Source organism: Pholis gunnellus, assembly GCF_910591455.1.
Source record: "Pholis gunnellus genome assembly, chromosome: 16".
Classification (NCBI taxonomy): Eukaryota; Metazoa; Chordata; class Actinopteri; order Perciformes; family Pholidae; genus Pholis; species Pholis gunnellus.
In genome coordinates, this window is record NC_136543.1 from 21262897 (window position 1) to 21276546 (window position 13650).

The 13650-nt window shown below is 42.5% G+C and overlaps 2 protein-coding genes across 2 annotated transcripts; both read left to right on the forward strand.

The window, feature by feature from the left end:
- The first annotated feature begins 655 nt into the window (after positions 1-655).
- LOC306707853 (uncharacterized protein) lies at positions 656-3415 on the forward strand. The gene is made up of 2 exons (XM_079175493.1): positions 656-1311; positions 2148-3415. Exons 1-2 carry the CDS (start codon positions 973-975, stop codon positions 2655-2657), a joined length of 849 nt encoding a protein of 282 aa, XP_079031619.1. The 5' UTR covers positions 656-972; the 3' UTR covers positions 2658-3415.
- A 4781-nt stretch (positions 3416-8196) lies between these two features.
- Positions 8197-13641, forward strand: LOC306708568 (uncharacterized protein). The gene is made up of 7 exons (XM_079176423.1): positions 8197-8306; positions 9159-9202; positions 9900-10256; positions 10664-10754; positions 11253-11434; positions 11917-11970; positions 12106-13641. The coding sequence occupies exons 1-7, from the start codon at positions 8281-8283 to the stop codon at positions 12186-12188; spliced, it is 837 nt and encodes a 278-aa protein (XP_079032549.1). The 5' UTR covers positions 8197-8280; the 3' UTR covers positions 12189-13641.
- Positions 13642-13650: the final 9 nt, after the last annotated feature.

The following is a 13650-nucleotide window of genomic DNA, read 5'->3' on the forward strand; positions in this document are numbered from 1 at the left end:
GACAGGAGACGACATTAAACTCCACAAATTCTCCCAAATAAACATTCACATCAGATCAGTCATTTAAATCAGGACCTTCAGTCTTTGGATCAAGTAGCTCGAGAAAAATCTGAATTCAGTAGCTACAGCTCGTTTTTATATATATTTAACCAGTTAAGTGCTGCTTTAAGTCTGCTGTCTGTCTGTCTGCTGTTTGTATTAATATGCACCGTCCTATCAGATAAACCAATACATTAGACGTATAAACACATGTCAGACTTTTAGCCAACAGCGAAAATAATAGTTTAGTTTTGTTATTAAGTGCATTAATAGTTTGGACATGTTTTTATGCTTTTAAGTGCAGGTGAAGGAAGGAAGGAAGGAAGGAAGGAAGGAAGGAAGGAAGGAGGAAAAGAATAAGGGAACAAATAAGGAAGAAAGAACAGGAGAAGAGAAAAAGGAGAATAAAACATTTCACTAGAGTAACTGTTTACTTTCATGAAATGATAGATAAATCAGTGCGTAATATTACTATTGTTATTATTAATACAGTGTGTATTCAGCACTGGTCTCTACTGACCTCTGTGACCCTCTGACTGGTGTCTGGATCACAGCAGCAAACAGCTGCTTTACCTGAAGACAAGAGAGACATTTAAACAAACAGCTGATTACTATTTTAATCCGGATTAAACAGGACCGGGGTTCATTCACCGACTCTGAATCCAGCAATCAAAGGTTATTTAATATCAATATGAATGATTCTGAGCTTCCTGTCGAGTCAAACGTTGCTGTAATGATTGAACAGAAGCCCAGCCCCGCTGTGAGTCAGGCAGTAAGTGAAAGTGAAAGTTTAAAAAGTGACGAGTTGTTTTTGTCGAAGCAGCGACAGAAAACACGTCGAGCTCTTTCCTCGAGGACACCAGCAGCTCAAACTGTGTTCGACATTCTTCTCTATTTTAAGGGAAAGTAGAGGCTCGTGTTCCCGGCGGCAGCATGCCGGACACCCGGCTGTGTCTGGAGGCCCTGTCGGCTCTCTCCGGCTGTAACGTCGAGTCCACCGGCGGAGCCTCGCAGCTCTCCCCGCAGGACTTCGTCAACGTCGTGGCCCTGAAGGAGTTCTACAAGCAGGAGGGCTTCCAGGAGCTGGAGTACCCGAGTTTGGGGACTCTGTCCCTGCGGGACCTGGACGACCAGGATATGTACAGCTCTCCGGCGGCGCTGACCGAAGGCCCCTCCACCGCCGGGCCCGAGAGGAGCCTCAGGACCAAGATGCGGATCAACCCGGAGGACTTCTTCCATCCGCAGTACGACTACGACTTCACCAACGTGAAGGTGAGGAGGTCACCTGACCGTTCCTCTGCTACTAACATGTAGAATATGAATCATATTATTAGTTCATTTATAATAATTTATTTATAATAATAATAACACCGTCAGTTAAGGAGCTTTAGTGATCACGTGTTTCTATTCTGGTGGAGAAGAATGTCAAACGTGATGCTGGAATGTGAAGGAAGGAGGAAGTAAGGTAGGGAGGAAGTGAGGGAGGGAGTGAAGGAGGGAGTGAAGGAGGGAGGAAGGAAGTTGGTGAAGGAGTAAGGTAGTGAACGAGGGAGAGAGTGAGGGGTGTAGGAAGTAATTGGGTGAGGGAGGAAGTGAGTGAGAGGGGGAGAGAATGAGTGAGCGAGGGAGGGAGTGGGTGAGGGAGTGAGGGAGGGAGGAAGGAGGTTGGTGAAGGAGTCAGGGAGTGAACAAGGGAGGGAGTGAGGGGTGAGGGAGGGTCGGAGAGAGGGCGAAAGAAGGTGGGTTTGGTGAGTGAGGAAGTAAAGGAGGAAGGGAGGGGCTAAAAGAGGGAGGAAGGAAGTTGGTGAAGGAGTAAGGTAGCGAACGAGGGAGAGAGTGAAGGGTGTAGGAAGTAATTGGGTGAGGGAGGAAGTGAGTGAGGAAGGGAGTAATGAGGTGAGTGGGTGAGGAAGGAAGGAAGAGTGTCAATGAGTGAGGGAGCGAGTGAATAAGGGAGTGACACTTTGTTCCAAATCACAAACGGTTTCTTTTTACTTTTAGTTCTCTCCTGTGATTAGCCTGTTAGCCTGTTAGCCTGTTAGCCTGTTAGCCTGTTAGCATGTTAGCATGGTCCTCTGACCCCGTTGACTCTGCCCGTCCTCCTCCAGGACGGCGACAAAACGTTCCTGCGCGGCAACGAGCGCTACGTCCGTCCCTGCGGGTGGAACCGGGTCGCCCTGCAGGTCATGCAGCGGTACGACGGCGGCGACGCCTGGCTCGGGACGGGGAAGGACGCCTGGCCCGTCTCCTACCACGGGCAGAACATGGACGGCTCCCTCGGCATCATCCTGACCCACGGCGGGAGCACCGACGACGAGCCGTCGTTTCTGGACGCCGCCGCCGCCTCCCTGGTCACCGGGGAGACGAGGGGCAGAGGGGTCTACTCCACGCCGGACGTGGCGATGGCGGAGAAGTACTGCAAGACGTTCAAGTCCGCTGTGGACGGGAAGAAATACAAAGTGGTCCTCCAGAACCGCATCAACCCGGAGAAGAGGAAGGACTGCCAGAGGGAGGACGTCTGGTTGGTCTACGTCCCGAAAGGACACAACGACGTCCAGACGAGGGCCATCGTGCAGGAGTCCATCCGCCCGTACGGCCTCCTGCTGAAGGAGGCGTGAGGAGGCCGATCCAACCTCCTCTTCAGCGCTATCAGGGAATTATATTTTCAACCTTTTGTGTTCTTGATTATCAACAACAACAAAAAATCACAAAAATGAAAGTAAATGCTACTGAAGAGGTCAAGTCCCACTTCCTGTCTGTTGGGCGGCGCATTCAGAGAAAACCAAGCAGTCTTTATCCAAAACGATGCTTCCTCTCAAATTCAGCCTCACATCACTGATGATGTGTACCTCAAGCTGCCTTATTGTAGAAATCAATTTAACTTTATTTACACACAGCCAGGTTACAACTGACGGGTTTAGCTGCTGGAGAAGTGTTTCTTCTGTAAAATCAGTTTCTTCATGATGTGTTCAAATGCAAGAAGGGACCGTGGGAGTTTATGCTGCCATCTAGTGGACAATCTCTAAGATCTTTCTTTCTTTAAGGAAACAAATGGTTATGCAGGATGAGCAAACTTTAGACAAAGTATTAACATTTAATTAGTTATTTGAAGATCATTTGAACTAATGAACTGAGTTGATCGTCGACTGTGAAGCTGCACAGATGCTGTGAAGTATGACGGCTCTCGTCTGATGTTTTTCATGGCATCATTGCAAGTTCATTTTAATTAACGTGTTTGTTTCTCTCGTCCGCTGTCCGCTGTTTTGTAGTCCAAACATCCAATGTGACTACAATACCCTACTTTGAAGGACGCACCTCTTCCTGTTCTTCCTTGTATGTCTGACGGTTCGACTTTAAATGTAATAAAATAATGTGCAAAGATCCTGGTGTGAGGACACTTTTCATGTAATATTCTAGTTTTTAACAATGTGATACATCATGACGTCATCAGATACTTTTATTGTGTAAAAGTATGCAGAACAATTCTAAACTATACACACTGAAACGCTTCACATCTAAATGTACAAAGTAGCAAAAGTAAAAGTACTTAAAGTATCACTTTATCAGCTGGTTAAGTTGAACTACTTTATATACTGCGGTGTAGCTTCACCTATAATAATTAAAGTAACTGGTAACAAGAGATCTCACATAAGTGTAATAGAGTAAAAACTATAATATAAGTACATGTATATTGTTTTTATATATATATATATATATATATATATATATATATATATATATATATATATATATATATATATTCAAGTACCTCTAAATTGGTCTTGGGACATGTAGTGAGTACTTTCCACCACTGGGTGGGGACACTTTCCAGACATGTCCTCTCTATCAATGTCCTCACAAAGATAGACGTAAAGGACACACACACACACACGCACACACACCTGAGCGCAGGCAGAGTCCAACGATGAAGACGAGGCCGAGGACGAGCAGAGCAGGAAGAACACAGATCCCCAGACTCCAACATGGCTGCCTGGTCGACTCCCCGTCGACTCCTGGAAAACAACAACAAACCACCGGAGCAGATAAAAGACTCAGTAGAGTTTTATTGATTGGCTCCGTCAGAACTCCATTATTCACATGTGTGTTTGGCAAACGGCTAACAGAACTCAGCAGCTGCTCCACGAGCAGACAGCTCGGTGGGTTGAGTTGTGTTTTCGGCAAGAAATGTAAGATTGTATGGAAGCCCATTGCTGCCAGCAAAAAAATAAATAAATCCACCCCCCCCAAAAAAAAAAAAAAATATATATATATATATATATATATATATATCGGAAAAAAGTAAAAAAAGAAAGAAAAAAAAAAAGGTTATGATGTTTTTGTTTTTTTTGCTAGCAAAAGAGATTAGAAGTGCGCATGAGCTTCAGTGACGATCTCCTCACAGGTCCCTTCATCCCCTCGCCAGTCTTTCCATGAAAACGACATGCAATTCTACATATTAATACTTATAATAATATATAACATCTAACATTTACAAAAGTCACCAGTAATAGTTACCTTGTGTAGAATTGCATGTCGTATTTTTTCCGGCAAAAAAAAAACAAAAAATCATCTTTTCTTTTTTTTTTTTACTTTTTTTCCGGAACAAATACGACATGCAAAAAAAAAAAATACATAATCTTTTTTTTTTTTTCTGGGTGTATATATATATAATTTTCTTTTGGTGGATTTTATTTTATTTTTTTCGGGTGGATTTTTTATTTTATTTTACTGGCAGGAATGGGCTTCCATAAGATTGCCTGCATGCATCGCTGCTTGTTGTGGAGTTTGGCTGAAGTGTGTTTTACTCCTCACAGCCCGGTGGTTTCCAGGGGTTTGGCCAATTGTGGGCTGCATCCATTCAGACACATGAGCCGGCCGTGGTTGTCGCTGACACACCTCAAGAGATCTGCACACTTTTTCTAGTCATTTGCATGTGAACCACAGGGAAATATGAAATCTGAATTTCATTTGGAGAAACACCAAAACGAAACATTTTGCATGAAGCTAAAGGCTGTTTCCACGCAGCTGCAACCTTCCACACTTTGTGTGAAACATGTAGAAATACTAATGCTGAACATGAAACTCACAACCAGCAGGATCTCGCTTCATATGTTGTGAATATAATTGGGGGACGTTGACTCTTTTTTTGGTTATTAATGTGATCAATAAAAACTATTCTAGACACCCAGTGGAGGCAGGAGGAGGGAGCGGCGCCTTTATAAGGCAACGCTACCACCACGCTAACCACTGCTGACTAAACAAAAAACAGGTTTCCTGCACCAAGAAACATCTTCACCACCGAAACTCCTGCTTTCCACTAAAATGTGCTCATAACCTTCAATTCAGCTGAGAGCCACAACCGCCTTCAATCAGTCTTCAACTTATTGCTTTTTCAAATCCATCAGTTTTTCTGTGAATTAATGAGTTTCTTTGTGTTTTTAACACAAAAGGGATGATTTTGTCATAATGGTTCACTTTAACTGCGTCTGTCTTTACAAATGTTAAGTATTTAAGTAGTGTTTAAGTATTTCAAATGATAGCAGAGGTTCTTCCAAAGATACCGACTGAGTTCTGGGGAAATGTGTAGAAGGACGCACCTTTAATTTCATTTTCAATTCTGGATGTTTTGGTGCGGAAACATTCTAACTGACCTGTTTTCAAGTACAATGTCTTCTTACCATCAACAGCCAGATGAATTCCTCTTTTAAAACAAACGGCTCCTTCACAGCGGCCGGTGCAGAAGTACAGCCCGGCGTCCTTCTCCTCCACCTGCTGGATCTCCAGGTGAACCGGGCCTCCCTCCGGGTCGCCCCTGTTGTTGAAGCGACGGTCGTCGGCCAAGTGAGAGTTGATCGTAACTTTTTGCAGCTTAGACCGCGCAACCGTCAGCAGGGGCAGCAGCTGATCCGAGCGCAGACGGTACCAGGTGACCTCCGGGCTGGACGTCAGGTTGCAGGTGAGCGAGACGTTCCCCCCCGCCGGGACCACCAGGGCCGAGCGGAGGACAGGCGAGGCTGAGGACAGGTGACGTCCTGCGACACCTGAGGAGGGCGGACAGGTGAGGGGAAACGTCAGACATTTATATGTACAGTGAACAATACAATATTTAAGATGGCGTCCGTGTACAAAGTGTCCTGTTGGTCTGGTTTGTGCCTCTTAGTCTCAATGCAACAATATACAATTACATTTTAGACCAATGGAGACGATGGAGACACGCGGTGGTTTAACCACAGACTGTTTATAAGAAGTGGACGTATCGTGGTGACGTCACTCATTGGTTTGTGGTCTGATGTTTTGAAGCCTCTAGTTCGGTGATTTTTCTTTAAAGTGACAGTAAGCAACTGTTAACTGGTTCTGAACCAGTCTCAGTGTAGTCCTGGTCCTCTATCAGACCTCCATCAGTAGAGAGACCATCAGAGAGAAGATGGTCTGTTTCTATAGAGCTATTCTTGATGCTCGTCATCGGAGCCACCGGGTCGGATTCTGGTGAAACCAGATGAACTCATGCAGGTTCACCAGAACCTCCGACACCACGCTGCTGGAGACCCAGGACGTATTGCTGGACCCACTGGAGGGAAGGGAGGCACGGGAGAACCAGAACCAGGACTGAGAGGGTCAGACTGTGGTTTGATGCCCACGAGCTGCATTTAAATCCCAGTGAACCCCGAGGTGGGAGCACCTCGAGACCATCTGACCCTAGAACACCAGTCTGCATGAACCCTCGAGACCACCTGACCCTAGAACACCAGTCTGCATGAACCCTTGAGACCACCTGACCCTAGAACACCAGTCTGCATGAACCCTCGAGACCATCTGACCCTAGAACACCAGTCTGCATGAACCCTCGAGACCACCTGACCCTAGAACACCAGTCTGCATGAACCCTCGAGACCACCTGACCCTAGAACACCAGTCTGCATGAACCCCAGAGGACAGAAACTAGAGGTCAGATGCTCGGACCTGCACAGCTCTTTCAGTTTAGTTTTGAGTTTCATGTTGAGAAGGTGTGACTTCACCACAAACACCTGATTCATCAGCTGAGTATCATGAGCGTGCACAAAATAAACAACCCAGAAATAATATGAAAACAACAACAACAATAACTTCCAAATGAAGCCTCCTCTCATCTCAAACGTCCTTCAGCCATTAAACATGAAACAATCAATAACTTACACATGAAAGTGAGGATCCGTGTGACACCTGCCATCATTCATACGATCCTCCAGCTTTAGTGCACGAGGACTGGTTGGTTCATTAGAGAGAGAACAGTGAGTTCAGTGGGAGGAAGTGAGCGGGGACTTTATTGAGCAGCAGGACTGGAGACAGTTGAGACCACCAACATGTGAATGTGTGCAGAAAACGGAAGGATGAAGATTTTCCACTAAGCACTCACTCACTCACTCAGTCAGTGAATAATCTGCAGCCGGTACGTTTCGTTTCTGCAGAAATCTGTCAATTGATATGTTTACTTTATATAACCAGGAAGAGCTTCAAAATAAAAGCCCGACCGCTCCTCGTTGGTTTAACAATCCCAGCATAGTGAACAAGTTAAATATCTATCTTCATTCTCTTGTAGACTAATTAAGATATAATCATATTAAGTACTTCAAAAGAAAAATAAGTTACACAAATATTTAAAACTAACACAAATAAAAACATATTTCAAAAAAACTTGATGAAAACATTAACTGAACCAAAATAAATCATAAGTAAAATAACAAATAATAAAATAGTACAAAAATAGTAAAATAATAAATAAAAGAAATAAAAGCCTCAGAGCTTTAGTTCTAAGTTTGTGATTCTTATGATATATTGTTTATATCAGTATCAATCATAGATGCTACAGTCTATTGTTTAGTTTAAAATAATCATATTTATTTGTAAAGCACTTTACAAAACCACAAAACAACAAGAATACAATTTAAGTCAAATATCATAAAGTAAATAAAAGCCTCAAATGATTGGTCAGACAGCTTTAGTTCTAAGTTTCTGATTGTTATTATATATATATATAGTTTACAGTTTATTGTTTTATATCACTAAACAGAAACTTTATCAACAGTTAGTTTCTAACTCAGCTTTTATTTTCTTACATCGCTTACCGGAAGTGTCGCTCAGCTGTTGAATAGTGACCTCAGAGCTTTCGTGTCAACAGACTTCAGACAGCGTGGAGACAGAAGAGGAGAGAAGGACTGAAGAGGACTGAAGAGGACTGAGCTAAGTGTCCAAACAGCAGAAATCATGAAGACCGTCACGAAGAGAAACTGGTAAGAAACACGACACTTTACTTTGAAAACTAAAAGCTTCCTTTACAGGGATTTTCAGATCTGATGTTTTTATGTTTATGAATTATTCCTCATATGTTCACGAAGAACAAGCTGTTGTTTCATTAAATATGAACAAAGTGACAGGCTGCAGGATGAAAACATCAGTTTATTTCATTCATTGTAATCAGATTCTCTTCAGCAGGTCAGCGCGCGCTGCAGAGAGGAGCGCGAGGCGCGTTTCGTTTTTGAAGAAAACGAAACTTAGTGAGACGTGAAACTGATGCTTCAGTTTCATAACCGAATAATACCAAAGCACACAAACACACAAAGTAAAGTTCATTCAGCTCCACGATATACATGAAAATAAAATAAATAAATAAAATAATTAAAATAAATAAAATAAATAAAATAAATAAAATAAATAAAATAAATAAAATAATTAAAATAAATAAAATAAATTATATTAAATAAAATAAGGATTTCTCAATCCTCCCTGTCTCATGGTTTCATATGATATTTTAATATTTTATTCTGTTTTTAACAAACATACTCAGTCCTATCCAGACGTATTATGTAAACAGCTTCTATATTGAAAACATATTTAATAATTATGAAAGATCTGAGTGGGGACGCTGCTGTGACTCCGCCCACACTGAATAAAGATTCACATTTCAATAATGTCCGTTTGTTTTTCTGAATCATTCAGATGGAATTCTTATTGTTTTCTTATCTTTTATATAATAAAACTCTGAGAATGAGAATAATCTTTCACTGATGAGAGAAGCTGATTTATTTGATCGTTTCCTTAACAAACATATTGACTTGTTATGTTTGTGTGATCTTGTTTTTCAGGGTTTTCGTGTTTCTACACGGCTTCCTGGTTGGCGGTTTAGTTGGTGAGTATCATTATGGGATGAACACATAAATCACAGCGACGTTTAAATTATAGTTCTGTGTCCTCAGAAGATGAACCGTTGTTTAGTTCTCACTCCAACACCTGAGAATCACAGAGCGTCAGTCGCACAGCAGCGGACCGTTCACGTTTCAGATCATCCACTTTAATAACACACCTGTTTAATCATGTTTCACATCTTTATTCTTTAATGACGTCTCATACTACTGCACGGTTTATTGTGACGCACCGTTTCTGATTCATGTTAAACTGGTGTTAAAAGAGAAATCACATTTTCGTTTGTGACCCGGTCGCTGACCTTCAGGTCCGCTCAGTTGACCTTTAGGACCTGAGAGAACACGGCACGAGCTCAGCGTCGCACTATGAAGGACTGAAGATGTAATTCTTCCTGTAAAGTCACATTCTGTAACTAAGAAGAGCAGAAACCCCGAGAACTGAAAACGTACTAAACGTAAGTCATTAGTCACGTTACGCATGTTAAAGACTAAACTACGCAACAAACGTACTTATTTGAACCCAAACCACGAGCTTTTCCTAACGCTGACTCAGCACTTTTGTTGTTTTTTCCTGTGAAAACAGAAGTTTATTTTGAGATATGTGACGCTAGGACTCTGAAGAAGCTGCCGTGTTTGACGAGTTGTGGTTTGAGAAGGTGTTTCCTCCGTCTCTCCTTCCTCCAGACTCCTCTTCCTCGTCCTCCCGCTTGCTCTCCGTCACCTCCAAGGTGGGGAACCGGGCGGTCCTTCCCTGCAGCTGGAAGCAGCGCCTGGCGTTGGCCCCGTCGGCCTGCCACGTCCAGTGGGCCACGCCGGCCGACACCGTGTTCGAGATGCACGGGAAGGACAAGTGGGAGGCGGAGGAGTTCGAGGGCCGTGTGGAGGTTCCCGAGGAGAAGCTGGGGTCCGGGAACTGTTCTCTGATCATCAGCGACGTCCAGATCACAGACACGGGGCGATACGAGAGCTTCATGGTGGTGGACGGGAAGACGGACACGAAGACCAAGGTCTTCATTCAGAGCGTCAAGCTGTCCGTGTTCGGTCAGCGCCTCCAACTGTTTGATTCTATTGTTCTCTTAGTTTAGACTCTATTGTTCTCTCATGTTTCCTTTTCCTGTCATTCTTTTTCTCATTCTTTGGTTTTAGCTGAATTATTCTCTCTTTCTTCTCATGTCGTTGATTCTCATCATTTATTCTTTCCTTTCTTCTCTCGTGTTTCCATCGACTCTACTTCTGTTTCTATCTCACCTCGTGTCCCTTCATCATCATTTAACTCTATAATAAACCCGAATGATGTACTTTATAACAACCTCATTGTTTTGTATACTTAAATACTTGACAATTAAAAAGTGCTCAGTACTTTCTCATTGAATTAAGAACTTTAATGCAAAATAATCAGATTTTCGGAGATATTTCTGTAATCTTTTGGTTTTATTTTTCCCTCTCAGACCACAAATCCTTCCAGTCTCGAGGTCCAGGTGAGGACTTAGTCCTGGACCTCTACACCCGTCACTCTGCGAGAGTCGTCTTCCAGGACAGGTGAGCCCAACCTTTAATCACGAATACCCTCCTCTTCTTCTCTCCTCCTCTTCTCTCCTCCTCTTCTCTCCTCCTCTTCTCGTCTCGGCCGCCCACTCCGATTGTTCTTTTCCCCCAAAACAACAACTCCTACGAAATGACAGTTTGCATCAAAGCGACCCGGATCACAGGCTGCTGGTGAAGTTATGAATCACCCGATGAAGTCTGCTTTCAAAACAGAAGAAATGCTAAATAGAGGCCGGATCATGTGGGTTCTGGAAACAATGAAAACGATGTGGGAGAACTTTCCAAAGATCTCATTCTGTAATTGAGCTGCGGGTGTTTACGGTTAGTTTGTATCCGACGTCATATTAAAACACATCAAACTGCTCGTTTCAGAGACAACAGGAAGCTGCATGAGTCAGGCTTTCATCCCTTTTGTTGACTGTATGAACTTCCAGCGGGATTGGATGAAACGTTGTGATGATGTTCAAACAGCTTCTGACCTTCGCTCCACAGGAACAGCTCGGAGTGGTCGGTCCTGTGGATGAGGGAGGACGAACACGGCGAGCAGCGTCTGCGGAAACATCCGGCCAGCGAGCAGCTGATGATGAGGAACCTGCAGAGCTCGGACGAAGGAATCTACAAAGTCGTGGACGAGCACGGCCTCGCCGTCAGCACCGTGCAGCTCTCCGTGGAAGGTGAGGGCTCCGTCTCCTCTGTGGAGTGATGATCTTTGGGTGTTTAGGGATTCTTGGTCCAGAGTTTTAGCTGTGAAGTCAAAGTGTTCTCTCGCTGCTCAACATGGAGGCATTCGTACATTAAAGCTACGGAAAAGTCTGCTCGTTTAAAGTCCACTGAGGAGATTTCAAACACACTTAGTTGTGTTGGATATGAGCTCCTTTAGCAGAGGAAACATACTGTCATACTGTCATTCAGTAGTGGGATTCATGGAGATGAATGTGTGAGAAAAGGAGCAGAAAGAAATAAGACGTATACCTCTTCTCCATAACTCAAACAATCAACTCAATATTTATCATATAAAGCATCGGGATTGGAAGCCTTTATTCCTGTTGTACATTTTCCCCCGTGTGTCCACGTTTAAGATATATATAATCTTCCCTCAAGCCTGTTTAAATATTGAATTATACCAACCGACGTTAACTGTTTCCCCGTTTCACAGAAAACTCCACAGCTCTCAAACTCCACCAGGTTCTGGATAAACGAGCACCGACAGGTGAGAGAAAACACCGTTTTATATTCTGGCACAGGAACCGGACGACGGTTCACGTTAAAATAAAAGTGTTTTTAAAAAGAAATAAAGAAACTTGACCTGGAGTAACCCTCTCGTCTCCACCCGCATGTCTTCCAGATGACGCTGTCAAAAGCAGCTGTTCGGCTCTTCTCGTCTTCTCTGTTCTCGTCACGAGTTTCCAAATTATTCATCTCCTCTGATTACAATTCTCTCTGCAAATTAAGTGCACAGTATGCGCACGCACGCACGCACGCACGCACACCTGAACATCAGTGTAGTGTTTCTGAACATTAGCGTAGTGTTTCTGAACATCAGTGTAGTGTTTCTGAACATTAGCGTAGTGTTTCTGAACATTAGCGTAGTGTTTCTGAACATTAGCGTAGTGTTTCTGAACATTAGCGTAGTGTTTCTGAACATTAGCGTAGTGTTTCTGAACATTAGCGTAGTGTTTCTGATGAGCCAGGTGTTTGAATTTGAGTTGACTGTAAGTTAAGAGAGAGTGACGGAGTGTGCGAGATGTGATTTAAGTGAAGAAAAGTTTTGTTTGTTTGTTTAACACTCCGACGTCTACAAAGATAAAGTTAACTGATTTTCAAACTTTAGTTTTTAAAGACAAATTCTACATTTTTGGAAATATGCTTATTTAGTTATTTGAGAGTTAGATGACACCACTGACATATCTGTCTGTTAAATATGAAGCTAGAGTCATGATGTGGTTAGCCTAGCTTAGCACAAACACTGGAAGCAGAGGGAAACACCTAGCCTGGCTTTAAGTGAAGTTCAGAAACGCACCAACCAGCAGCTCTAACGCTTATTAATGACATTCTGTATCTAAAGTGTACAAACACAATATGTTTGAATGGAGTGATATGTGAGGGACTGTTTCATGAATGTAGATTCACTATGAATTCATGACGAATAACTAAGAACACAGAATGAAGGACTGAAGGTTTTCAAGTATTAACAAGTCAAAGTTTAAAAATTTGAACAACATTGTGTTCGATGAATCTGATACTGTAAATAAATCTGTATGCATGTATGTATGTATTACGCACATACAGGCATACATGCGTATGCACATACATATGTATGTGCATACGCATGTATGCATGCATTTATATGCCTATGTATGTGCGTATGTATGCATGTGTACGTATGCATGTATGTGTATGTATGCGTGTATGTATGCATGCATGCATTTATGTGCGTATGTGTTTGCATAGGTATGTGCGTATGTATACGCACATACCTATGCAAACATTTACATACATATGCGCATACACACACGTGTGTGTGTATGCGCGTGTACGTGTGTCTCCTATTAAGATGTAATTAATGTTCTGCGTTAAATTAAAGGTTACTTCATGTCTATACAGATCAATTCACACTTAATGTTATATATTCAACTATCAGAATGGTGTTTCTGCAGATTTTAACCAACTAGATTCATTTACTGTCTTTGACATCAACGAGTTTCTTTCATTTCAATGAGAATCTATTTGATGATTATCGTCTAAAGTAACTTGGTTACTTGGTGTTGATTGTTGAGATGAGACTTATATCATATAATTGTGTTAAAATGATGATACGTTTCTGTGTTTTAAATACAACTCTAACTACATTCTAATAAATAAATAAATGAGAATAAAACAAGCAAACACA